Source organism: Melospiza georgiana, chromosome Z, assembly GCF_028018845.1.
Source record: "Melospiza georgiana isolate bMelGeo1 chromosome Z, bMelGeo1.pri, whole genome shotgun sequence".
Taxonomy (NCBI): Eukaryota; Metazoa; Chordata; class Aves; order Passeriformes; family Passerellidae; genus Melospiza; species Melospiza georgiana.
Window position 1 is genome coordinate 62699626 of NC_080465.1, and position 27657 is coordinate 62727282.

At 40.5% G+C, this 27657-nt stretch overlaps 1 protein-coding gene across 1 annotated transcript; it reads left to right on the forward strand.

Annotated features, from left to right (window-relative positions):
• On the forward strand, positions 1 to 27620 carry ENTREP1 (endosomal transmembrane epsin interactor 1). The gene is made up of 11 exons (XM_058044601.1): positions 1 to 255; positions 2703 to 2759; positions 11623 to 11733; positions 13155 to 13283; positions 14019 to 14126; positions 14242 to 14357; positions 18451 to 18580; positions 19124 to 19196; positions 23658 to 23807; positions 25531 to 25814; positions 26916 to 27620. Exons 1-11 carry the CDS (start codon positions 1 to 3, stop codon positions 27123 to 27125), a joined length of 1623 nt encoding a protein of 540 aa, XP_057900584.1. The 3' UTR covers positions 27126 to 27620.
• Positions 27621 to 27657: the final 37 nt, after the last annotated feature.

Sequence of the window (27657 nt, forward strand, 5' to 3'; positions counted from 1 at the left end):
ATGGTGCTGCCGGGGTCCTGCTGCCCTCTCCAGGGACTCGTCCCCCTGCCCCGGACAGGGCCCCTCCGCCCGGGCGCGCCGCGGCGCCGCCGCCTGTGCCGCCCGTGCCCCCTGCTGCTGTTCCGCTCGCTGCTCGGGCTGGGGCTGCTGCAGACCGGCCTGGGCTGCGCCCTGGTGGCTCTGTGCTTCGGGGCGCTGTCGCTGAGCAGCGCCCCGCAGGTGAAGAACGCGTGTCCCCTCTGGGCCGGCTCCTCGGTAAGTGACGGCCGCGGGCCGGACACGCCATGCTGGGGTCTGGCCGTGCGTCCTCGGCACCTGCGGGGCTGGCTGTCCCGAGGGATGCGTGATCACGCTCCCCCGCGACCGCTTGGAAACAGCCTCCAGGTAACGGGGTGACGGCTTTTTCCTGACAGCTTTGTAGGATGTTTGCAGGACCCCAACGGAGTTAGAAACGTCGAGACAAGCAAATAGGGGACTTATTTCCTGAAGTGCATTTTTGAGAAAAAAAAAAAAAAGTACTCGGTTATTTTGCACTATCGGACACAGGATTTTCAAAAATTGTTGTTTGTGTAGATGTTGAATGTTTGTGCTTTGGGCCTTTGATCGTAGGCATAAGGTAGAGATAAATCAGCAATGTTTCTGGGGGAAAAATAGATGGACTTAGTACAGTTTTGGAAAGACTACTGAAAAAGTTTTTCCATCTCCTGTTGGACCCTGCTTTAAACCACAGGTTTATAAATATGTAATGTATGCAAGAGTTTATATTGCAGAAGCTAGGCAGCAGTAAGCAGAATATTAAGTGTAGCAGAGTCAGATTGATTAGTGCCAGTTTGGGCCCTCCAGCAGTCATGTACTGAGTTGGGACACTCAGCTCCTGCTGCCTGTGTGAACAGTATCAGCTTTTCCCTTGCTTTAAACATTTCAGTTAAATTGCTATGTTGTTCACCACCTGTAAAAATGTGCTCAGTGCAGTTGTTTGGGGATCAAGTAGTTCCTGTTCATCTGTATAATGCAATGTTTGTTCCTGAATGCACACAGTCCTTCTGGGGAGAGGGAAATCCAGACCATCCAAGTGACTTTGTTTGGTATCTCTCATGTGATCTTTCATCCTTTTTGTTTTGTTTTGTTTCTTTTTGTTTTCTGATTCTAACTCTGGGTTAAAAATTTATGTAACCAATGGATATTCTTTGAATTCTGCACATAGAACCATGCTTGTGCTTTTAAAATGCTTTAAAATTGCTTGTGTAAGATAGAGGTATTCAGTATTTTTAATAATCAAGAAGGGTGTTGATTTTGTTTGGGGTTTTTAAAATTATGTGTCTGAAACAATAGTGCACTCAGAAAAGTTACCAAAATACTTTTTGTGTATAAAAATATGTGTGAAAATTTTAGTTCAGAAGCAACGTGGAAAAGCAGATGCCCTTAAAAGCTGACTGCTGTGTCTTGTTGGGTGCTTTTTGGTTTGGTTTTCTTTTCATTATGGATGCTACATGCTGACTTGTGGGGGGCATGCCAGGAAAATTTTGAGAAGGACTTTCTTTTCTTATCTTGAACAGATGTAATGAAATAAATTTGCTGTCATTAAGGAAAAAAAATTACGTCAGTATTGATGAGCTTTGTTATAAAATCATGTGTCAATTTTGCAGTCAGAGAATTCAAAAAATAGTTTGTTATGAAACTGCAGTTATGTATGTGGTTTTGCAACACCAGTGATGATATCAGTAGGTGTTTTGGCCAAGTCATATATGTGTGTTACGCTAGATTAAATTGATCATGTCAAGTGAATGAAGTTACTGAAGGGATTTATTAAAAATACTAGTGGATGACTTCCTGGTTGTTCCAGTCTTCCTGTTTCTTTTTGGGGTAGGAGCTTGGCTGGCTTAGTCACAATGTCCATCAAGTTAAAAGTATAGCTGCTGACTTACGGGACATGCTGAGAAACTTACTTGCCTTTCTTTATAGGGTCGCTATTCTTGTGTGAGAGAGTATTCAGGTATGCTGTTTGTTTCAGTTCTACAGCAATTCGTTATAATTTCTTAATTGTTTGGTCCTATAAGGTAAAGAAAGAGTCATAAGGTTCAGTTCTGTGATTTAGCAAGTTTGGTCTAAAAACTGCTGTTGCAGAAGAATGTGCTTTTATTTTAACTTCTTTCCTCGTGCTGATACTGGCATTCATCTGATTAAATAGCAAAACTTTTCAGGGAGGTAGTGCTGGTGCTCTTTATTGATTTTGGTAGGGTTCATGCTCTGGGTTTTAGCTCACCAGAATGGTCAGAGTCAGCAAAAGGGAAGAAGGAAGTAGGCGGTTAATGAAGTGCTGAGATGGTGATGGAGGTAGGGGACGAAAAGGACAATTTTTAGATTTGCCTAGCCGTGTTGCAGAGAACAAATACTTAGTTGGCTGAAAGCAGTTATTTAAGGCAAATGTAGAGGTTGGAATTGCTGATATACTACTTGTCCCCATGCATGTTTTCTGGGAGGCAAAAGTAAGAAACTAGCATATTTAATTTGGTTGTTATTTCACAGAATGCTCTTAGGAGCAAAGAACTTCATCAGCATAGGTATTCTCTGCTTTAAAGTGCATCTTCATATCTTCCCAGCATTGCTATAGTGTTCCAAAATACAGTAATAAAAACAGTGTAAATAGCATTTTGTAAACAGTTCTTTGCTTCTTGCTGATGCCATGTTTTTTTGTGTTGTAGGCAATCTTATGTGGAATCTTAGGATTAACAACATGGAAGAGGCCAATGCGGCTTTTGGTAAGTATGGATTAGACTTTGTACGGAAATCATAAAAAAAAAAGAGCCTAATTTAATAGTTGTTGGTAAAAAAATAATCACCCCTTTCTCGTTTCAAAAAAATAGTGTTGAATCTTTCTTTTCAAATTGCAGAATCATAATTTTTTAAAGAGAAGTCAAAGACCGTGCAAGGCCATATTCATTCCTGCATGGATGAAGTCCCCTGTAAGGGCAAAAGTGGACCATGTCTGGAAGAATTGTTAATGTTATTTAAAGCACACATTTTATGGTTTTTTTATGTATAAGAAAATGCTGGCTTAGAAGAAGTAATTTAGTTCTCCAAGGTAGTGCAGCTTAAACTGAAATGAAGGAGATGGCTTTAAATCCTAGCTTAGTTGTAGTTTTTTAGTTTTTGACAATGGGTTTGAGAGCTAATTTAACATCTTACAGCAGGGTCCTGTGCTAGTTTCATATACAGTTGACATTACATTGCTGTGAGAGTAGATTGCTATGTAGGGTGTGTAAGCTGTTTCCACATGTAAGTGAAATCTGAAGCTGTGTAGCTCTTAATGTCTCAGAGTTGGGATTTGAAAAGGAGCTGTGGAGTTGTTTTTGTTTGTGTGTGAGTTTAGGGAGTTTTTTCATTTAGTTGGTTGGTTTTGTTTTGTTTGCTTTTGTATATTTGCTCAGAATTTTTTGCCTTACTGTCACTTCTGAAGACTTTTTTCGGGCCAAGGCAGTTGTTTAATTTTTCTGCAGCACTGTCTTCGGATCCACATGGGTATCAGTGAGGAGTACCATGGATTAGATGTGTGAGCTGTGGATAGAATCATAGAATCATAGATTCACCAAGGTTAGAAGAGAGATTTGAGATCATCAAGTCCAACTGTCAACCCAGCACTGCCCCAAATCCCTAAACTACATAACCCAATGCCAGATCCAGATGCTTCTTGAACACCTTCAGGGATGGTGACTCCACCACCTCCCTGGCACATCCTATTCCAAAGCATGACCACCCTAACAGCAAAAAAGCTTTTTCTAGTATCTAATGTGGCTCTCCCTTGTCTCAGCCTGAGGCCATTTCCTCTTGTCCTCTCATTGCAGGCACTGTAGCAGATTCAGGCCCCGACTCACCTCAGCCCCTTACGTGGAGCTGCAAAAAGCAATGAAGTCCCCCCTGAGCCTCCTCTTCTTGAGACTAAACAACCCCAGCTCCCTCAGCTGTCCCTCATGAGAGATGTTCTCCAGTCCTTTCAGGAGCCTCGTTGCCCTTGCCTGGACAGGCCCCAGCCCCTGCGTGTCGCTTTTAAAGTGAGGGGCCCAGAACTGAGCACAGCCTTGAGGTGAGGCCTCCCCAGTGCGCGGTGCCGGGGCTCGATCCCTGCCCTCGTCCCGCCGGCCGCGCTGTTCTGGGCACAGGCCAGGGTGGCACCGGCCTCCTTGGCCACTGGGCACACTCTGGCTCATGTTCAAACAGCTGTCAACCAGCACCCCTAACATCCATTGTTATTTCTCAGTGTGCATTGGTTAACATGGGCAAATTTTTTAGGAGTTTTGTGGATATAGAGAGGAGCCCGCTGTTAGAGACTCCCAGTCTAGAAGGACCATATTTTCATCAAGATAAATGTACATGCTATCAGTCTCAAACTGCCTAAGGCTTGCGCAGTACTCCTGTGTTAATACTGCCTGTGTTCTGTGCTGTTTCTATAGCATGTTGTTGCTCTTTCACTCTTTAACATTCTCCTTTGTATAAACCTTATTTTCCTTTCCTAGTTTTACTTAAATAGAAAACACAAATTATTCTTGATACCCTCTTTTATTTCAAATGGTCTTTAGGATGGTCGCATGCTGAAGGAGATTGCCCTGTAATATTATGCAGCAGGAAAGTTTTTGACATGAAATTGATTGATAAAAGCTCTGAGCAGCCTGCCATGATTTCACAGCTGACCCTACTTTTGAGCAGGAGATAATGCAGGAGTCTTCCTCAGCTCTCTTACAGCCGCAATTATTCTGTGACTGTGTGATTCTATGTAACTGTTTGGGGTTTTTTTCTTATTTGTATGTGTATTCTATAGAGGTTTGATTTTTGATAGCCAGATTAGATCATCCTTGACACTGGGAAGCATTTCTGCCAAAAGAGCAGTGAAAGCCTGGAGCAGGCTCCTAGAGATGTGTTTGATGCCCTAAGCTGTCAGTATTCAAGAGGCATTTTGGACAATGCACTTAATACTGTGCTTTGATTTTTGGTGAGCCCTGAAGTGGTCAGGCAGTTGAACTAGATGATTGTTGTAGGCCCCTTCCAACTGAAATATTCTATTCTATGTGGAAAAATAAAAATAAATAAACATTATACTCTTCGTGAGGGTAAGGAAATAATGCCTTAAACTAGCTACAGTCTTTCAAGGTCAGATTGTTAGTTTCTGTGGGCATATTTATGCTGGCCTAAATATGTCTACCCTCTACTAACTTGAATGTTTTCTCTAGGGAGTTAATGCACTATTAAACAAATTGTAAAAGCAAGCTTCCTAAATCTCTCAGCAATGAGATCATTACACAGTCATTGCTTAGAATTATGATGTTCATAAACAAGACTAGAAAACTCATTCAGAACTAAAACATATCCATTTGTCATTTGTGACTGTCCACCTCTTACAACTCCTTATGTAAAGCCTTAGCACTCCCAGTGGTGGTTTCTCACTGTCTGTGTTCCGGTTTTTGTGAAGGGTCAGGCTGTTATCGCTGCCACTTCAATGCAAGGCCCTGATAAAGGAGAAAAGACCCAGACTGTAGGTTGTTTTTTCTGTGCTGGCAAGATTCTCATGCTGCTGATGCTTGAAGAAAGCACATGGCTGCAGTGCTGTGAGAAATGAGGCTGGGGATGGGCTGTGGTGTTTCAGCCACTTGTTTTTTTCCTTGGTGGGGAGAAAGGAAGGGAAGCATATTGGTTACAGATGTAGTGGACCTTCAGTAGCACCATCTGTGAAAAAACAGCCATGAAGAGGGATGGCTGTGATAAAACCTTTTAGTAAATAAAATGGAGAGCCATATTTGGATTTTGCCACCCACACTGTTTTACAGCTGTATTAACAATGTGAGATGATACTAGATAAATAATGTATCTCTGAGAGAGGGTACTGCAAGGCAAAATTAAGAAATTTATTTTCAAGGACATTTTTGCAAGGAAAGCCTAGCCTTGAGCAGTACAGCTGCTGAGGAGTCTGGTTTCAGTCCTTCCTTGATTTTAGGTGTTTGAGGAATTTCCATTCTGGTTATCAATATTAAGTGTCAATCAGCTTTGGAAGTCAGCTTGTAATGCTTGTGCTTTGAAGCTGATTTTTCTTTGAGGTAATGCTGAGTTAACACTGGACTCAATGGTCTTGGAAATGTTAACGATCCTGTGTTTCTTCTTCTTTAGGACTGTCCAAATACATTAATGTGGAAAGGGAAACTCACCACCTACCCCTCCAAGTTACATGGGTATTGACTGTGAGCTGTTCTGGGCTCAATCTTCCTCAATGTCGCCTTCCTCCAGGCATAGAATCCAGTTTCTTTCTCTCTGCTCCTAAGCTGCTTCCTTTCACACAGCTTCAAATCTTAGTTTTACTGAAGGAACTTAAATTCTTTCAGAGAGTACATCAGTTCTCCATTGTTAGTTTGATTGTGTGTGTTTTGAGTGCAGTTCATGTCTTTGACAGGTCATGCTAGCTGCTATGTTGTCTGTCCTTACTTGTATGCCAGATTGGACTGATTTGAGTTTATGTTGCATTCCCAGGAGTTGCCAGGAGCTGTTAATGCTTTGCTGAATGCAGAAGCCCTTAGGTAGTGAAGCATCCTTTCTTTTCAGTCATGCACAAATTAGTTACAGCCCTGGAGAGTGCTTTTTAGGTGACTGTTTCTGGTTTTGGGGTTTTTTTCTCCAACTGAAACAAAGACTTCAAGTTCAGCATCTCTCTGGTGTTTGTTGGGTGCTTTGAGTTCTGCTGCTAAAGAGGAGACTTAGCTGTGATTGAATGAAAGGGAAAGGAGTGCCAGCATCCAACAAGACACTAGCCTGTTGTGCTGTGCAGTTTAACTGCTGCAGCTGCAAGTACTGGGGAGCAGATTGGTGCCTGCAAAATGCATGGGATCAAGAATGCAGGCTGGTTGGATGTGACTGGCTTTCAGCTACATCAAGTACTGCATGCTTAATGTTGTTTGCTAGCATGGCAGCTTTTGTGTTCATACATGCCGTTGTTTTCATGTAAGGCCTTGAGGGTTCGTCAGAAAAAAAAAACTTGACAGATTTTCATTAATTTAACTAAAATTTAATGTATAGATCAAGATATTTCATTCAGGTAGCGTTCTTAAATTTTAGCTCTGGTAGTAACAGCTCTGGTAGTGAACTGTGAACAGAAGCTCCCTAGCTTCCCTGACCCTGAAAACCAGTCTCTCCCTAGGCATGTGCTTTATAACAAGCAGTCATTTGACTTGTGAGAACTACTGTAGTAGTATCTTTTTTCCCTGTATTTTAGAAGTAAAATATTTCTGTATTAACCTCTTTGCTCACACTCTAGACTCCAGCATTAAGTCAATAAGTAGTAATTATGCAAAGGTTTTAAAGTCAGTATAATATTTTCATAATCTGACTCTTTTAGGAGTCAGATTATGAAAAGCTATTAGAAGCTTATAGCCATTTATATGCTGCAAAAGCTTTTCTCTTACACATGGGGTGTTTTAGTGCTGCATTTAAAATATGTGACTATTTTTATTAAATTAATTAGTTTGTCTTTTCATGTGAGGCTTTCCTTTGTTCAAAGTTGTATTGTGGATTTCCATACAGTACAATGAATAGCTCTCACAACTGACAGAAATCTAATAAGGTCCTATGAGTTTTAATTATTGTTATTGCTGCTGTGCATGTGGGCAATTAATAAACGGATGTATTCTTTTCTACAGGATGTTTATAAAGAGTATACGTTGGCTGTAAACTGATATAAGAGTTGTTGAAGCAACTATTTTTTCTTTCATTTAAGTGCCTGCTTGGGCATCAGTCCTGCACGTGCCTGTTTAAGTGAAAGCAGTTCCTCTCTGGCATTAGATACTTGCTTCAGTGGCAGCAGCAGCAGCAGCAGGACAAAAAGGAGCTTCCCCATGCAGAATGAAAGATAGTGTCAGAGCTTTACTATGCAAATTTATTCTTCCTTGGAGACCTCAAAAGGCATGATGATGGACTTTTTTACCTGAAAAAAAGATAATACATGCAAGACTTTAGCGAATATGAATAGCATACACTTCACTTTCATGTAGTTTAATTCATATGAAGGTTCCTCACAGCTTTCTGCAGTTGTTCACAGTCCATGTATATCTAATGCTCTGAAGATGAAGCTATGAGCCAAACTGAGGCCATAGTTTGAGTAGTTTTCATTTTTATAACTGCAGTTAACACCAGTTACATCTATTTTAGTTTTTGAAATACCATGTTTGCCTTTTTCTATTTTTTTCTAAATTGAGAAGAACTTCTCTGGGTAGGATCTTCTGTTGCTGGGATAAAGTGTAACCCCTGTTTTTACTCATAGGTGAGCAGTTATTTAAATTTGCATCTGCAGGAGAGTGTAAGTAACTAAATAAGCTGACAGACTACATGTTAGATGGGACAGTGAGTGACTGAATAAGGGCGCACAGAGGGTTGTGATCAGTGGTTAAAGCTGAGCCAGCCAAGGACCAGGGGTGAGCCTGAGGGGTAGAAAATGAGGGGCCAGTACCACTGAAGTGAGTGCTCTGCACAGTGGATCTGAGTGCACTGTCAGCACAGGTGATGCCAAACTGGAAGGAATGGCTGATACACTAAATATTGCCATTTGGAATGACCTGGACAGGCTGATGATTGCATTGAAAGGAATCTCTTGAAGTTCAGCAATGTGGAAAACAAAGTCCTGCCTACACAGGGAAATTACCTTATCACATAGGAGGGAACAGCATGGTGGAAAGCAGCTCTGCAAAGAAAAACCTGGGGATCCTAGTGGACAGCAAGCTGTCCATGAGACAGCAAAGTGGTCTTGTGGCAGAGAAGACTACTGGTGTCCTGGGCTGGATTAAGCAGAGACTTGCCAGCAGGTCAAGGGATGTGATCCTTCAAACACCTCGAGAGGTATGAAAGCTGTGGCTGTTCAGCCTGGAGAAGAGGAGGCTCAGTGGAAATCTCCATTAGTAGCTGATGGGAACGAGCAAAGAATAGTGAGCTGAAGCTTTCTCAGTAGTGCTCGCTGCCAGGACAAGAGGCTGTGAGCAGAACTGAGAAAATAGGAAACTCCATCTGAACATGGAAGACAACTTTTTTACTGTTGTGGTGGTTAAAAACTGGTATAGGTTACATGTAGAGATAGTCAAAACTAACTGGGCATTATATTCAACAGCTTGGTGTAGGTCACAGAATCGTAGCGTGTTCTCGGATGGAAGGGATCGTATGCTTCCAGGTCCCTTGTTGTGACACCTGCTTGAACAGGACATTAGATTTAAATGGTCTCAAGAGGTCCCTTCCAATCTCAGTTATTGTGTAAAAATGTTGACCAGTGATAGAGCGGAAAGAAAAAAGATTTTTTTCTCTTGACAGTCAAGTACAACGTCTCATCAATTGTCAAGATGTGTGGTAGAGAATTTTGTGGTTATGGCTCAGATCATGGTAGTATTTTAGATTGAATCTAGAGGAATTATCCTTGTCTTCTGATCATTTGGCAGGATTTTCTGGATATTGGATTATTCAGTCAGAAATACACTATATCTATAATAAAAAACAGATCAAGATTATATTTTCACGTGATAGAATTTATTAGAACATAAATGCAGAATGTGTCATCCTTGTTTCGCATATTTATGATAATGCTCTTTCTCTTTCTCTTTGTTCTTTGATTTCTGGCATTCCTTTAGTAAAATATTAATGATTTTGTTTGTTTTTCAAAATTTTGAGTTGGAAGTCTTGATTTTAACTGTAACTTTTTATATAGCTATAGATGGAATTGTTTCCATTGCAGCTTCTGTACCACAGGCGACAACTTAAATGTGAGTTTGCTAGCTTGTTTTTTTTAATCTTTCTTTACTTTGGCCACGTAACTTCTTTTCTCCATTTGTCATCAGCTGAAAAAGGACAAACACACCTCTTGTTTTTCTTAATGTAATTCAATGAGAGTTGTGCTATAAGTATACTTTATGTTGAAACAGCTTCTGTTTCACTTACAATACTGGCTATTTCCTAATTATTGGTGCCCTGTGTTGAACCCAGTTGAAAAGTTTGCTTTATATGAAATACCTGTGTGTACCAATATTTTTTCTCAAGGTAGTTTTTTGTTAGAAGAGTAACTAAGTTAATTTAGGTAAAAGCATAAGGAATGGGTTTCATTCATTTACATGCTGAGCATGGTGTAATTTTTAAAAACATTAGATTTTGTGTTTGTATGGAAAAAAAAGACACACAGTCCTTTCTAGAACGAAACCCCTCTTATCTGTGGTTTTGTGATTAGTAAAAAGCTAGGACAAAATTCTCTTCCTCTTAATAATTTAGAAATTATTTTGTTTGTAATGTGTCTAACACAAAGTAGTCCCAGTTCTCTCCAGAGATTCACTAATAGCTACATCAATTATTGGGGTTTTTGGGGTTAAAATGTACCTTACAGGATAATGTTATCATCAAACTAGTAATGACTAGTAATGTTGTAATTGAAAATTTAGCTTGCTTGCATAGTAATGCTCTTTGGCTCATGTCCATTCATTGGGGATTATTTCCCCGAACCTCAAAAAATGGGAACATAATTTGTGCAACAGCTGTTACCTCTATCTGCTTCAGATTTGAGGTACCTAACCATGGTACATGAGATGAATTTATTTGGAAGGCCATGGTGTTTGCATGTTTAGGAAGTCCTTGTTACTGGATCTTCTGTAAGTCTGGAGCAGGACTGAACTCATGTCCCTCATAGTGTCCTTCTCTTCCTCTGTATTTTGTGATGTCCTACTTTTTTAACTTGGACCATTTTGCTACAAAGAAACCTGAGTGAGCAGATTGTTATTAAGAAGGATGCTTTAGGACCTTAAGAATATGATACTTGCTTTGTGGGATTGAATGCTTAAAGAGGAATCTTACCTTTATTTGCCTCTAAAGTAGTAGTCTTACCCAGCACTTTTTCTTGAAGTACAGCATATTTTTGCCTGTATGAATGGGGGCAGGGATGGTTCTTTTGTATGTCCAAAATCCATATCCAAAGTCATATAAGCGTAGATTGTAAGGTGAAAGCAACACATCATTTTGTCCACTGTTTCTGCTTGTCCTTTTTTCATGTATTTATTGCTCTTGCCATTGCTCAATTTCTGGTGTTTTGTAAATCTGGAAGTATTATCTGATTTCCTAATATTCTGGTTTTAGTAGCCAGGAGGAAATAAAATCATGCAGCTCAAGTCTCTAAAGTGTTTCCATATTTATTGTACTGGAACAAACATTTTTCATATATTTGTGCTGCAGAATAATTCTGGAAGTGTGTGGAGTGAATGTTGTCTTAAGATGTTTCTTCCTCTTCAGGTTTCTTTACTGTTCTGAATGTGTTGAGAGTTAAACTTGGTGGGAGAGTGTGACACACATTGGAAGCTGGGCAACTTGCAGATCATACTTTGCTCTCCAACAAATTTCTGGTACTATTATTAAAGTAGTTTTCAATAGTTGCATAACTAGTCCAGAATAAGGGGAGAGAAGACAAAGAATTTTGGGAATAGGTTAAGACACCTTGGGGCACTGAAGTCATGGGCAGTTTTGAAAAAGCAGTGTCATTCCCAGCTTCAGCTTGTGAATGGGATTTGGTCTGTAATAGGTTCCTTGAGTTGGGTTTCTGTGCCCACTGCAGTTAACTTTGTTTTGGTGTTCCAGGTGAACCTGTTTGTTCTGCTGTCTATGATCAGTTTTATGCTGAATGTGACTGGATTAATACTAGGATGTCAAGGCATTCAGTTTGTGTCTGGGCTACCCAGGTGTGATTTGGTAAGCACACATACTGATTTACATGGATTTCTTCTCGTTATGGACATTAACTTGCTGTGCTGAGATCACAAAATTTCCTGATGTAGAGTTGCAAGTAATTAAAGAACTAGCACAAGAGATTTTTGTTGTAATGTAAAAAATATAAACCATTGCAAAAAGCCTGTGTGTGGGTAATGGTGAGCTACCAACAAAATGTTCAGTTCATTATAATGTGTGGGTGGGATTATTCTTCCTGTTTTGCCTCACCTGGGAAGGACCATTCTGTGTTATCTTACAGCAGAAGCTGTGAGAAAAAAAATAAGGTAGATTAAGTCATAGTAGCTTTTCAGAACACTTCCGCTTGAGGAAGATGCAGTCTGTACAAGGCAGGACAAAATGCAGATTTTTCGCAAGTGGTTGTCATGAGAAATAGAAGAATCACTATTGATGAACTGGAAACTGTGGAATAATTTAAACTGAGGATACAGTACAGAGTCACTTATTGATATAGATGATTGTGTGTAAAAGCTTGAAGGACTTTGTGGGCTAATGGAACAGATCTTTGAATATATATTTTCATTCATTTATTCTTTCGGGAAAGCTATTGTTGGTTCCTTGACATGCCAGTAGATGTATTGTGGTGAGAGTCTAAGATTATAAACTTATGGGAATATAGATTAATCCAGTATCACTGTACCAAAGCCATAATAAGAATTAATGATGGTATTCCAGGTGAAGTGGTCAAATATTGCAGGAATTTCTGAGTTGTCTGTAGTTGGAAATACAGGGTAGAGCAAAAAGACATTCCTGAAATTATCAATTATTTTGTAGAGTGGCTTATGTAGGTGGAAGAGTGTCAACATTGTGACTCCAGAGTTTGAAAGCTAAAACCTCAATTATTTTTACATATGGAAGCATTGAATTTCTACTTTGAAAACTAAGATGATAAGATTAATTTGAAAGTGAAAGTTACAAAAACCTGTGGTGTACAAATATGGCTATTAATGATTTGAGTGCATTGAAATTAGAGTTGATGGTTTCAGTCCATCCATAGAAATGCAAGATATGTTCTTGAACCGTAGAAAATGTGTACAGTTCATACAGAGTGGTTTGCACAACAGTCAGAGAAATAATTTCTAGGCAGTTATGCATTGGAAAAAGCATAAGTAGTAAAATAGCTTAGCAATCAGTGCAGCTTTGATTACAATAAGTTGTATTTAAGTGTGTTAATACATTACCCACAATGCTTTCTCTCAAATAAGAAGTGTATAGTACAGCTTTATAATGCAGGAGTCATTGGCATACCAAACTGTTCAATTATATGATCCTGTATTTTCAGTCTGCTTTGTGGTCATGGGCTTAGTTTAAGACCATAGGTTCTATATTATGCAGGTAAAAATATTGCATAAAACAATTAAAAAGTAGAGTTTTGTTTTTTAAAGATGGATATGGATGAAAACAAGTCTTGTTTTTGCTGTGAAGAACGTCATCCTACTACCTGCACAGAAGCAAAGGCTGTACTGAAGCTATACCATGTGAAGTCATGCAGTGCTGCTCACCTTGTTCTCAAGGTACCCTGCACACCCATCAATGGGTGCAGTACACTGCTTTTATAATGTCCATGTGTATGTAGCAGTGCAGAGCTGAAGTGTTTACTGGGAAAAACTGTTATTTTTCTGGTCAGTCAGAAACTCTTCATGGTACTGTAACATGATGGGAGGGTTTCATGTCTGGGTTTTGACCAGTGCATTGCTGAGCCAATAAGCAGTTCTTGCCTGTTTTTGTCTTTAGTTCCACCAAAACTGCTGTCAAATCCAGACAAGATAACAGGGGTAAATGAGATCTAAATTTTAGCTAATGATTTGATGCTTTTGTTAGTCTTTTGCGCTTCTCAGCCTTTTGTGGCTTACAAACTGCTAAAATAAAACTCCCAACCAATACCATCTTCAAATATCAGAAGGCTTTGACATGTCTTTAATGTTGATCATCCTGAATCTGTATTTCCCACAGAGAAGATATGAGGAAGGTTATAATTCTTGTATGAGTAGATGGATAAATCTCATCTGAGCTGTATTAAACCCTTCTGGAGCTCTCTGTCAGGACAATAAATAGTGTAAAACAAGTTTTTGCAAATTACTCCAGTCTTGAAGATTGTGCTGAAGACTTCATCCCATACATTTTTTAGAAGTAATTGCCATGATCATCCCTGTGTTTTCTCTATTTGTTTTGTATTATTATTTATTATTTTTACATTTACAAATACCATGGTTTAATTTTTTAATTTCAATATTCTTCATGTTCTTCAGAAGGTTCTCTTAGCTCTTAGTGCCCTGAATGCTCTCACCGCCACAGTTTGCTTCGCCGCGGCTGCCCTGCATTACGTACTGACACTGGCATCAAGAAGGTCCTGCACAGTAAGTGAGCACCAGGCATTGCCTGCCATCGAGAGTGGTACAAACAATATTAACAGATTACACTGTTCAATATTTATAGCCCAGAAGGGTTTTAACACAAGTTTTGTTTGAATAGGATGAATGTGAGATTGAAGGTGAAGATCGCAATTTGGATCCTGATGACTTTGTCCCCCCTGTCCCACCTCCCTCCTATTTTGCAACTTTTAATTCTTGTACTCCACAAAGTCACAGGTAAAACTGTACACTCCCTTTCTTTTAGTGTCTTTTGAAACACTGCCTAATTTTTTTTTTTATGATTGTTTCCTCTGTGAAAAAGGTTTGTGATTTTAGGGGGATTAAAAAAAAAAAAAGAAGAAAAAATCTATTAGTTTGGAAAAAGCATAAATACAGTGTGGATAAGGGGGTAAGATTTTGTGGTTTTGAGTTTAGATTCTCTACAGACTATTTCTGGGTGAGAGAAATACCCCTGCTTGGCACAGCTGAAGACTTACACGATGCTGTCAGGTGCAGTGAGGACAGCAGTGGGAAGCCAGATACAACCATTTGGCAAGCCAGAGACCCTGAATGGTGTTCCCCCTATGACCTGAGTAATTTTCCTTCTCCCTCTTGAGTTCTTAGGGCTGACTGAAGGGCATGTTTTGACTGCACTTCTTGGAAAAGTAATCCCTTACCTTGCAGGTTATTTGCTCTTAAAAGTAACTTGCAGGTTGGCTTTACTAGTTTATGACTCAGGTGGGGCTGTTGGAATCCTGGATGCTGAGAATTTTAAACTTTCTGTGCTTATAGGCACAGACCCACAAGAGAACACTGCGTTTGACCTGAGGCTGTGAAGGCTTCCAAAATTCATTGATAGTGCTGAGATAATGGGTGTGTAGTTGGTTAGAAGTGTGTAATACCACAGGGTAGAAAACTTAAGAGTTTGGGATTTTAGAATATAGAAATAAATATGAAGTGAGATGGAGGTTTTAGGGTGGAGACAGGTTGTTATTCTTTACCTTCTTCTTCCTTCTTCTTCATGGGTCTATAATTGGGATGTTTTGTAATTGGGCAGAAAAGTCCACGTTGTGGACCTTTGGGATCAGTCTTTGGGATCAGTCATTAGGTTAAAAGGGAAAATAATCTAGGTGTCATTAATTGGATAGTTTAGTCTTAAAAGACCTTGTATCAAGAGATTGTTAGCCATTTTGTGCCTTCTAATGAAAAGCTGCCAAACTCATGGTTGTGAGACTGTTGAGTTTATTATTTTACTGATAAATAATAAACACCTGAGTCAGAACATGAACTACTATCTCAAGTGCCTTCAGGGCTGCATTGTTTTGTTCTGAACATACAATATTTATACATAAAGTATTATGGTGTTCAAGCAGACTCTATGACTCTTGTTCAAAATTCCTCCTTTTTGCAGTGAGCAGGAGTGTTTAGTTTATTTCACTAATAAATAGTGAAATAAAAGAAATAGTACGCATGACTTTCAAGACTATATGTTCCTGGCAGAAGTAATTACAGATAGAAAATTATAACATGGCACAACAGTAGGATTTAGAATGAACAGGTTGTCTGAAACACCAGAGGCTGGATTTGAATTCAAAAGACTACTGAAATCCTCTATTTACATCTTGGTTCAAGCAGCTTATGACAACAGAGTGTAATGTATAATGATCTCTTTGTAAGAATAATTATTTATGCTTTAAAATGGACCAGTTGTTCTTTGTCTAGCATGTCATTATGGATGGTTATCTATTACCCAGCAGCAGCATATATATATATATTTTTTTTTTTGGGTACAGGAGGGTCTGCTGAACAGTATTTAAGGCTTCTGTGGTCTAAAATTGAGTAGCTACCTTGCCTGTGACTGTGTTAAAACTGGTTGATAGTAATGCTGAAGTAATGATAGTAATTACAGGCTGATAATAATGCCGATGATGACATCCTTCTGAAGTCAGGCTACTTGTTTTAGGGTGTTCTGGGTAGTTACACAGGAGTGCAGAAGTTAAAGCAGCAGACTGGCTTTATTTCTGTTTTTGGAGGATGAGTAATTATGACTCAGCCCAGGCTGAATCCTACAGGAGTGGCTGAGATGGGATGTGGCCATTTATTTCTCAGTCAGCCTTCTCACACTTCTTCCTCCCAGATTGTACCCTGAGCTCCTTTTAGGTCCTGTGCCCTGGCTTTCTGTGCTGAGCTCCCTGGTCCCTGCATCCCAAACCTTTGTGTGCAAGGGAGGTGTGACAGGAACCACATCCAGGGAGGTGAGCACAAATCTGCAAGCTCCGAGACAGATACATCCCCTGAAAAGGGAAATACTACAGTCATCAAAATTTGTGCCAAAGACATGTTTGGAATGGGCAGTCCTTCTCTGCCACTCTTTAAATTGAAACATCAGGAGTCCAAATATCAAACACTATTTGTTTGCTCACCTGTTCATGGGAAACTTTTGCATTTGTTGTATTTATTAGCAAAAAAACCCCTAGCCCTTCAAGTGTCTGGTCAATTCCTACCTCTTGTTATTTCATACATTAAAAAATAGCAATTACATTATTTTTCAGGGTTGGCACAAAACAAACAGTGAGAGCTGAGTTTACAGATGAAAAATAAAATGTGAGGTTTAGCAGGAGTTGGCCTTTGATCCTTGTGGGTCCCTTCCAGCTCAGGATATTCTGTGGTTCTATGAAAGCGTCACGAGAAGTGTAAATTAAGGGAAGTGATAATGCATGTTGGGCAGCAAGGCCTAGAAATCTACCTCAGTTCAGTTTAAAGTATTGTTTGTGTACTTCCTGGAAATTGCAATTAAGGGACTCCAGGGAGTGCTTTTCCAGTTGCATATTATGTAATAAGTTTTACCATAACTGTTGGACATAGCATTAATTTTCAAGGTATGACTGAGTTGGGTAGGCCAGATCAGACATGTTTAAAAACAAAACTAAGATTCGAAATGTATATAATTTTGTGGCTTACATGAATGAAAATTCAGCATCAACATACTAGGAAAATGTGAGGAAGTAATGTTGATGAAGGATCTGTCTCCAGAATTATTCTGAAGCCTTTTGGAATAGATTAAGTAGATTGTAGTTAAAAACTATTTTAGCATATTTTGTTTTCCCCAGTTTAAAGACTAAAAAAGACAGTGGCCAGCTGTAATAATATCTGCTTTCCTTTCCTCAGATTTCTCTGTGCATTACCTCCATTGCCTTCACAGGAGCCTTTCATAAGCGTGCTTCCAGCTTCTCATTTTGAAAGTTTTATTCTTTTCCTGTCTGTGCAAGTGGTCTTCCATAGGCATTTCTGTCATTCTGCCCCTTCCTCTGAGCTTGCAAGAAAAAAATTTTCACAATCATCTTTGTTCCCTCCAGCCAGTGTCCAGAGAAGCCCTAAATTCTGTGAGGAAGGACTTGCTTTGTAGAGAGTAGCATCCACTAGTGATGGTGAATGAAACCTGACCAAAATTCAGAGAACAAAATACGGGTTTCTGTGTGTTTCTTGAGGTTCCTGCTCAGCACCAAATCAGCAAATAAAATTTAAAAAAAAGGCAGAGAAGAGCTGGAGTGTTTTGGGTCACAGACTTCTCTGAGGATTGTGTTGGGAAGGTTTTCATGCTGGCTCTGCTGTTGACCTCCACGTTGTTACAGTGTTCCTGGGGCAATGTAAATGTATGCTTATCAAAATTAAGGTTTCTCTAGGCACTATTCTATTTTCTTCCTTCTCAGAGCTGCCTCCTAAGAGAAAGATGTTGCAGTAGAAGGTCTTTGGGATTCCTGGTGTGGTAAAGTTTTCAGAGAGCTCTTTGGAAACTGAGGAGTAAGATTAGCCATGAGGTGCATTTGCCTCATACAAGCCTTTGGAATTGGTCAACCATAATATTGTTGCCTTTCACAAAAACAGCCTTTAGTTTGGATTTGGCTTTTTCTGTGCAGCTGTGTCTGAGCATAAAGCACCAGGTCAGAAGTATCTTGAATTTAGGTTACAAATAAGAACTCAGTGGTTCACAAAACTCAGAGATAGGCTGTCACATTTTGATTGACAACCTGTACTTTAATTTTTTGTCACAAAACTGAATCTATGAAGTAAAAATGGAATGGGTTCCTAGGCCCAAAGATGTTTGAACTCTGGGGAACACACTGGAGAGGCACGTCCTGAGGAGCTAAACTGAGACTTACTCCTGCCATCTTCTGAGACAAGGTCTTGCAGATCTTGGCGAGTCCAGTATCTGTGACGTGCATCCCAAAATCTCATCTGGCACAGAAAGCCAGTGGGGTTTGGTAACAGGTGATTTTTTCTGCAGCTGGAAAGCCATACTAACAGATTTGATCTGTGTTATTTATTGCAGCACACCTGTCTCTGATGTGATTTCACTGCACTATATTTATGTAACACGAATCAGAGGGGTTGAAGTGTACTGCCCTCTGGACCCACCTCCACCCTACGAAACTGTGTGCAGCTTAAAAAGCTCTGAGCAGGTATGAGCCACAGGAGTTTAATGTCTGATTTGGTTTTTCCACTCTAAGGGAGAGGTTGCACTCAAGCATGGTAAATGTACATCAGGAGGATACATTTGATTATGAATGTAAATTTCACCAAAGATTTTAATTAGTCACTTATCTGTGGAACTGTTAAGTTTTCTCCAGTTGGGAAACAACCCAGGCATAGGGAGAAGGAGGAGAAAGCAATGTGGAGCACACCTGTTGCTGGTTATTTAAAAAGACCTCCTTGCTTTAGTTTGCTTACTCCTCCCATGAGGGACTAGGTTAAGGTTTTTGCATCACTGGCCATCCTTTTTCACTGGTGTTTTCAAAAGACAGGCACTTTTCACCAGAAAATACTGGGTAGGATAAAATTCACTGTGCACTGGCCTTGATTTTGCCATGGGATTGAAGTCATATCACACAGTCTCTCTGTAGTTAAGAACAGGTATTCCATTTCTAAGGTGGATGCTGCAGTTCTTAGAAATGCCAGAGAAAGGTGGTGACTTGTGATTTTTCAACTTTTGTATTCTGTTCCAGGGAGGTGCACTTCAAATAAATGGTGTGGAAGAGGTTGATTCAGGGGAAGTAAGTGACAGGCAGTCCTCTCAAGGTAAAAAGTAATTTTAATGTTTGTTCTGGAATGTTCCCTCCAACACATACAACTTAATGCAGCAGCAGCAGCATTAGTTCTTTGACAGACAGCCATCATACTCCAAACCAGAAATACAGAATCATGATTGTTTTGGGGTGGGAGCAAGGATTAATATTTAAAATGTTTAAAAGCACAGCAAGTTGTTTTCATGCAAGATACAGAAAGAAGGATATGTTTCCTTTTTAGTAACCTAAAAGTTATTTTTTGACACTATATCCATATGTTTTAAGAAATTATGTCCACCTCTGGTGCTTCTCTTTGTTGAGTGTATGTGATGGGGCCTGTTAACATTTTGTTGCTGGTAAAAATAGGATAAGGATTGAGTATTGCAGTACTGTGTGGAGCTAAACTGGGAATTACTCCATTATCCAGCCTGAACTGGAAGAATTACTAAATAATTTCTGCATCCTGGTACGGGAGTTAGCTAACCTTCTGTAAGAGACAACATCAGGTTTGCTCTGCACTGTTTTAGAAAACCATGCCTACGGCTCAAAGATTTTTTTAGCCTAATGTTTGTTGCAATGTAGGCTTGTGGCTGAACAGTATTAACTTCCAGCTTTTCCAGTACAGCCCATGAAATATGTTCCAGTTTTCATTAGGACTTGGCCATTGTGGCAAGATTGTCTCATTTGCGATATCCACACAACAGAGTAAAGACTGGGGCAGGGGGCAAGCCCCAAATCTTTTATTTGATTGTGGCCTGTCTTCTGCCAACCTACTTACTAAACTGTAAAAAAAGCTTGGGTTTGAAGTGCATCAGTTGGAATTGTTCCAGTTATGTGGAGTCAGGGGAAAAAAAGAGTTTGTGTAAAGTCATACTTTAGCCAAATACCAGCTCTGTCAAAATCCCCTTAAACTCTGACCGTCTGCCTGAAACCTCTGAAAACAAGCACTTGGGTGCTTATGGTGTCTTGCCAGCTGTGATAATCAGAATGAAGCCTTTTTGCTACAGCTCCTCTGGATTTCTTGCTCAAGGCTTTCTTACTGGTAAAACTCCTGTTGCTTTCTCTGAGCTCCTGTGCACAAACAAAAAGAGGTTATCAAATACAAGGATACACGTTAAAAAGTTATGGGGACTGGAAACTGGAAAAAAAAAACATAGAAAATGTACTTGCAGGGAAGGACAGTCAGGAAAGTATTTTGTCTTGTTTTGTCTTGTTTTGTTTTGAAAAAAGGCTCTGATATCACATTGTTTGAGGCATTTGTGTTTAAAAATTTCCTTTGGAAGAATCAGACCTACCTGAGCACATATGGCAAAGGGTACCCTCCTCTCTATGATCCTAACTGGTTTGTCCAGTATATTTAAATAAAAATATCTGTAAATAAACATTTAATTAACAGCCTGCCTGTTAAATTCCGATAAAAACAGAAAGTAAGCCACTTAAGAAAGAAAATTAACCCTGCTGCTTCTTCTAGATGCCAGGGCTTCCTAGAGTTTAGGAAAAAAGAAATACTCAGAGCTGTATCTCTTCCTTTGTTTAAATTTGGAGAGGTGTACTACATCTGACTGGAATGGAGTTAATTTCCTTCATAGGAGCCTATGGTGCTGGTTTGGATTTGTGACCTGGGGGGAGTGTTCCAGCGTTGTCACTGTTCAGGGACTGGCTGGGATCAGTCAGTGGTGAGTGACTGCTTTTGCATCACTTGTTTTCCCTTGAATTTCTTGGGTTATTACACTCCCACCTCACTTCAGCTGTCCTTATCTCAGCTCATGAGTTCTGCCACTTCTGTCCTTCAGTTCTTCTCCCCATATCGCTGGGGAAGAGGGAGAGTGACTGCAAGGGACTGAGTGCCTGCTGGGGTTAAAACACTGCAGGAGGGAAATACAAGGGGGGGGCTCATGTTGGAATTGTGGCAGAGGAAGTCTGTGGGCGGTCTCAGCTGATGCAGTGTAGCAGTCCATAAATAAAACTTGATCTTTCAGTTTATACTGGCAGGCTGCCATGCCAGAGCATTTGTGTATGATGCTGTGATTCCTTTGGCATCATCAGGGCTGATAACTGAGCATAGCTCCTTGTGGAAGTTAGAGCTGTGGACTACTCTGCCAGCAGAGTGAGGGGAATCCTGACTGCTGTCTGCAGGAGGAGCTCTAAAGATTCTCTGTGCCAGCTAAAACTGTTTTACTGACTTCATAATCACACCTGTGAAGCAGAAAAGGATTTCCCCTGCTGACTGCAGTAGGCAGGCAATGCAGCATTTTGCTGGTGCTGTAGCTGCTCTGTATCATCACAAACTAGGTGTATGCATTTCCAGTTCACACCACCATAAGACAGTTATCTTTCTGAAACATTAATATTATTAAGGATTATCTTAAGATCACAAAATCTGTTGATTAATCTGCTTAAAATTTTTAAAAAATACCAAACAACCTCTCCAAAGTAACAGCAGCATTGTATCTCCAGGGCTTACTGCTAACACAGCTTCACTGGTGTTGAAAAGTTTAGATTGGTGATGGACTCTTTAATCCTGCATGACTCCTGGTCTGCCATATTTTGTTGCTGGACCTCACCTTCTGATTTTCTAGGCTGGTACCTGTTTTATATAGGTTGTGTCACTCTTTCTTCTCTTTAGAGATTCTAATTTGCATTTGTGTAGACGATAAGGTGCTGTCCTCAACAAGTACAATCATCAAAACCTAAATTTTCTTGATCCTTCTGCCACTGCTGCATACCTGTTAAGAGTGACACTACAGATTTTTGCTGTGTTCCGAATAAAAGCCTATTTACATGAATTTGGTTTTGTACTGGGTTTGCATGACCAAGTTTTGGTAGTGGCAAGGAAGCTGCTGGAAGGTTTGAAGCTTCTTCTATGCCTGGCAGAGCTCCAAAGATGGATCTGCTGCTGGAGAAGGCTGGACCAGTTAGAAATCATGGCAACACCTCTGTGACAGCATATTTAAGAAGGGAAAATAAGTTACTTTGCAGATGTATTGGTGGTGAGAGAAGAGTGAAGTGAGAATATGTGAGATAAACAGTCCTGCAAATGCCAGGGCCAGTGGAGAAAAGGAGGGGCAGGAGGTGCTCCAAGTGCTGGAGGAGAGATTCCCCTGCAGCCCATGGTGCAGCCCATGGAGAGGCAGCTGTGCCCCTGCAGCTATGGAGGTTCACAGGGATGCAGAGATCCACCTGCAGGTCATGGAGAACCCCCACTTGAGCTGGTGTGTGCGAGAAGGCTGTGAACCCATGGTAGGCCTGTGCTGGAATGGGCTCCTGGTAGGGACCTGCACACCACTGGAGAAAGGAGCCCATGTTGGAGCAGGTTTCTGGGTAGGACTTGTGACCCTTTGGGGGACCCACGCTGGAACAGGACTGACCCCATGGAAGAGTGACCACACTGCAGCATTTTATGTAGAAGTGTTGCTTGTGGAATGGACTGAAGCTGGAGAAGTTCCTGGAGAACTGTCTCCAGTGGGAGGGACCCCTCTCCCTGAGCAGCAGCAGAAACATGCCATGAACTGACCATAACCCACATTCCCTGTGCTGTTGCAGGGCAGAAGCCCAGGGGAGGGACGGGAAAGGTGATTTTAAGATCTGTTTTACTTCTCATTATTCTGCTCATTTTTGAGTAAAATCAGCCAATATCCACGAGCTGAATCTGTTTTGCCCATGATAGTAATTGATGAATGATCTCTCCCTGTCCTTATTTCAAGTCATGAGCCTTTTTCTCACCTGTCCAGTTGCAGAGGGGTGTGGCTGTGATGGGTACGTGGGATCCAATTAAGGGCAGCCAACTACAAATTTTTGAACTCCTGAATGATCAATAAAATTGTTTTTTGTAATATGCCAGGTGCCACTAGATGGAGGTACAGAACCAAGCTTAGTGAGAAATGTACACAGCTGCATCCTGTCCTGTTCATTAAATTGCAGCACATAGTTTCACTCCTAGGAAAAAGAGTGGGAAGGATATAGCATATCACAAGAATGCAGGAAAGTATAAGTAAAGATTTTAATTTATTTTTAAGGGCTGATCACTGATTTACAAGATCCCTAATTGCAAAAGGTGACCAGTCTCTCTAACTGTGTGATGTCGTATCTTGGTACAACTGCCTGTAAGCAGGAGGATTTGGGGCTCTGTGATACTTAGTTTTTTTGCCAATAAAGCTGGAGTTCCCTTCTCTCTGATCAGGTAGTTTAAGGTGATTTTTGTACTAGGGTGTACTAGACTGTAGTCTATTGGTACTCCAGTTGCATAAGGCTGAACAGGTTTTTGCAAACATTTTAACAATGTTTAGACCAATGTTACTGTTCAGTAAGTATGGGTCTGTGCACTCATACATGCTCCTCTAGACCTCTGTGACCTCTGTCATTACAGATTTGCAGATTTCCCTATTACAGATGGGGGAAAAAAATCAGTCTCTAATAATGGCTTCTACAGATTAGCTTTATTTTGACTACTGCTTTTCTGTTTCTGATTATTCAGCTGAAGAAATTCAGGAGCCTTCCAGCAGAGTGAGCCTTTCCCCTTCAAATGCAGGCTGTGTGCCTGCAGGAAGGAACAGAAGAGCCTTCGATCCCTTGTGGAAATGTTCTAAAAGTGACCCTGGGCTCCTGCACTGCCAGCTGCCTCAAGGTGACTGTTTTCTCTGCCAGTGATTGTGTAATGGTTCTTTAAAAGAACTTTTCAGAAGTTCGGTACATCGAACCTCGTACCTGCAGAAATCAGCTGCTGTTTCCCAACAGAGCACCTACATAACAGTACTCTGTGCTTTGCCAAACCTTCTCCACCTAACTCCTTACCTTGCCACTCTTCAGGTTTTCATATCTAGGAGCAGGGTCTGTAGCAAGGTCTGGGTATGAGGGAGGGGTAGTGGAAAATGAGGAGAGAGAAAACACAGGATTCCTTGGTGCACTGACATCTAAAGTCTTACGAGTGCAGTTGTCAGTGTAAGCAATAAACCATAACTGGCTTGGGGATTTGGTATTAGCCTATACATTTGCTCCCCTTTTATCAAGCCTCATATTGTCAAAAAAAACCCCTCAGAAACTCAACACAACCCATGGTGGAGAGTTGATGAAATTGCTTTGGTGTCAGTGATCTAATTCTGCTGCTGTGTGAAAACTGCTAATGTGACTACACAGTCTGTGATACTGCTGACAATCTTGAAAAACGCACCTGTTGGGGTCTTGCAGTTTTTACGAGAGGATATTGGAATCTCAACAGGAGCTGCTGATACATACCAGCACTCAAAATGTAAGGGCCAATGGGGCATGTTAGTAACAGCCATTTATTTTGGATATTGGCAGCATGCCTGCCTGGATTACACTTGCTGTTTTTGTGGAATGTTTTCATGGCTCTGCTGTATCATGTGCTTTTTCTTGTCCTCCTATCAACTTCCACCACGGCAGCCCAGAAAATCTGCTGCTGAAGCAGTGGTTACATGACACAGAACCTATTCATAGCTGTGAAAGCGGAGTGCTTCCACTGTACAGAGACCCCATGTCAGGAGCATTTGGAAGCTTTAGGCTTGGTGTTCCTGAAGTTAGGTCTGAGTTAGTCACCAGTGCTACAGAATAGGAACTCACTGCAACAGAGGAATTTGCTTTGAGGTAGTGCTCTTCTTGCTGGGAAGTTTTGTGTCTCCTCCTAATATTTTTTGGTCTGAAGCTGACATTAAAGAGCTTCTTGAATAATCTGTAGGTGTGGTTTTGGGGTTTTTTTTGTTTTTTATTCCTTTTAATGGGGTCAAAATTTCGTAACTTGTTTATACCAAAGGCAGTGAATTTTTCACCAAAGGCAGCAAAATTGATTCTGTATTGCCCTTTGTTTAGTCCTCGCAAGGTAATTTTGAAGTTAAGTTGTTTCGGTTTTTCTCACTGAATTTCTACTTTGTAATATTACTAGCTTCCAGCTTGGCAGGTAGTGATTTTCAGGTACAATTTGTCCTCCTGACTGCTAATAACTAAAAGTTATAAAGAGTTTAGGAGACATCATAAAATCATTATACCTTTATGTTTACATTAACACTCAACAGGCATTTCAGGTCTCTTCAGATGCCAAACAAGAGAAAGGAACCAAATGTACACAAAATGACAAAGAGCTTTTCAAAGGGGAAGAGTCCCTCCAGACGCTGACATGTAATATGCACTCAGTCATAGCTACGTATGACTGTTTTACAGGCATTTTGTGTAAATCTGATAGAGTGAGCCTTCCAAGCCACCCTGACCATGCCAGACTGTCAAGCTGCACAAGGTTAAAAAGGTTAAACCATGTACTGCATCCTCATTGAATAAAGAGGGGAATCTCTGGGAATACTGTGAACTATGCGGATTGTTTACTTGTTTTTTGTCTTCAGGGACAGTGGTTAGCTGTGAAACTGCAACACTCAATGATGTAAATCCACTGAACGCTGTCACCTTGCGGAAGAGCTCAGGAGCCAGAGCTTCGAGGGGAAGACCCCAGTCTCTGATAGACTATAACTCTTACATGGACACTAAACGGCGTGTGGCGTGGATCCTTGAGCAGTCCTGCAGCATGAGCCCAGACATACGTGACTTGGTGGAAAATATCAAGTCTGTTTTAAAATCAGATGAGAAACATATGGCAGAAGCTGTGACCAGTGCCACGTTCCTTGAGCAGGTAGTTTTATTACTTGTACTGATCAGATGTTGCCCCTGGTTCGGAAGTATAAGTTTCCATTTGCCAGTCTGTGTGTCAGAGTTCTTGAACCAAACTGGCTTCCTTCAGCACTTCAGTTCCATGTAGGGAGTGTGTGAGAGGCTGTGACATTTTCTGCTCTATCACCTAGAAGCCAGAGTATGTGTGTATTTAAAAAATGAGTCAGTCTTCTATTGAGGAATCATGAACTGTAAATAACATAACAGCATTTTATACAGAGTGTGGCAGAAGAGAGGGAGAAGATGTTATAAATAAGCATTTGCTATTGCAACCAGAAGGAATGGAGGATGACAAGGAAATTTTTATGTCAACCCACTAGAAGTAACTTTTTTGTGATTGGCTCTCAGGATAAAAATAAGACCTAGTACTAAAGAAAGAAAAGCAGAAAATAGAAAATTTGTGCTTACATTAATGGAGTGAATATCCAGAAGTTTCAGACACTGCAGACTTCATCAAAACAATTGTTTTGGTAACTTACATTCCATTTGGGTAGATTCATGCACAGCACAAGTGATTTGCTATGACAGCTGGTTTTGGTTTGTGTTCTCATGCAAAACGCATCACTGTCATTTAGGCGCTGCAGATAAAGTGGGATTTCCCACTGCAGCCTTCAGGCAGCAAAAGCCTTGGCAAATATGACAGAAACAAGAGGGAAGAAGGCTCCTTAGAATTTAATTTATCACACAGGCCTGAAGGTTATTACAGTTCAGTGGCTTCTGCAAGGAGGCGACATTTAGGTTCCTTCTATAACAATACGAGACATGCCATAGGTTGGAGTGAGAGAATTCCTGTGCACCTTTAGTTTCCCCTCAACTAAACCAACCTAACAAAAACCTCACAAACAACAACAAAATTAAAAATCACCCCACTCCTTTTCCCTAGTAGGACTCCTTTTCCCATGCCTCCTTGGCAAATGCTAGGGGTTTTATAGCTTTTTAAATTATTCTTTAAACACAACAGACAACACTACAATTAGCTTCTTCCTAGTTGGGTAAAAAACTATTCTAATGGAACAAGAACCAGAAAACAAAACTGATTTAAACTTCTCTCTTATTTTTAAAGGTGATGACAACACCTGCCCAGCAAGCAACATCATTGAGAGTCCATGTGTTGCCTTCTAGATTGCACCCTGGATTGCTGTACCTGGAGAGCTGTGGTGACCTGAGTACTTTCACCACAGAGGGAGAACAGCTAGCAGAGAGGAGAATCCAAAGAGCAGAACACGAACGGCCTCACAGTGTTATTGGTGTTGTCAGAGAAACTGTGCTTTGAGCTGGCTTTTTAGTTATTCCTCAGCAGAACACTTCTGTCAGACATACACATACTGCAGAGGAAAATCATCTCTGGCAAGTGGGTGGATGGGTTTGTCAATAATCACCTTCTTTTGTAATACTCTTATGCACAGACTCCAAAGGGGGAAGATCATTCTACAAAGAGCAATGAGGAGATTGAAAGCTGACCTTTACTGGGCTCTCAGCTGCACCTCATCTGTTTGTGATACATTGGTGCCCTGCATCTCTGAAGTTTGGCAGCGTGTAGTTGTGGGGTATGCATCATCCTTGTGGAAGGAGCTGTCAAAAGCAGTATTGAAGAACTTCACAAGTTTTTGGCACTTTGGTTTAAATTAAAATCTCCTGTCATAAAATGGAGACATTCAGATATGAACTAAGTTAGTAGAAAATACTGAACAGAATTCTAAAATTATTCTTTATAAAGAAAGGCCGTTGATGTGCAAACTGTAATAAAAATAAAATCTGTCTTGAAAAAGTGCTCTTTTTGCTCAGTGAACTTCTGTCTTAATGGC

What these genes read in the sequence shown, in the direction of transcription:
- ENTREP1 (XM_058044601.1), top strand. Translation starts at nt 1, where the DNA reads ATGGTGCTGCCGGGGTCCTGCTGCCCTCTCCAGGGACTCGTCCCCCTG. An exon ending in GGCTACCCAGGTGTGATTTG is followed by an intron (nt 11,734 to 13,154) that starts GTAAGCACACAT and finishes TGTTTTTTAAAG; the next exon opens with ATGGATATGGATGAAAACAA. An exon ending in CATCAAGAAGGTCCTGCACA is followed by an intron (nt 14,127 to 14,241) that starts GTAAGTGAGCAC and finishes TTGTTTGAATAG; the next exon opens with GATGAATGTGAGATTGAAGG.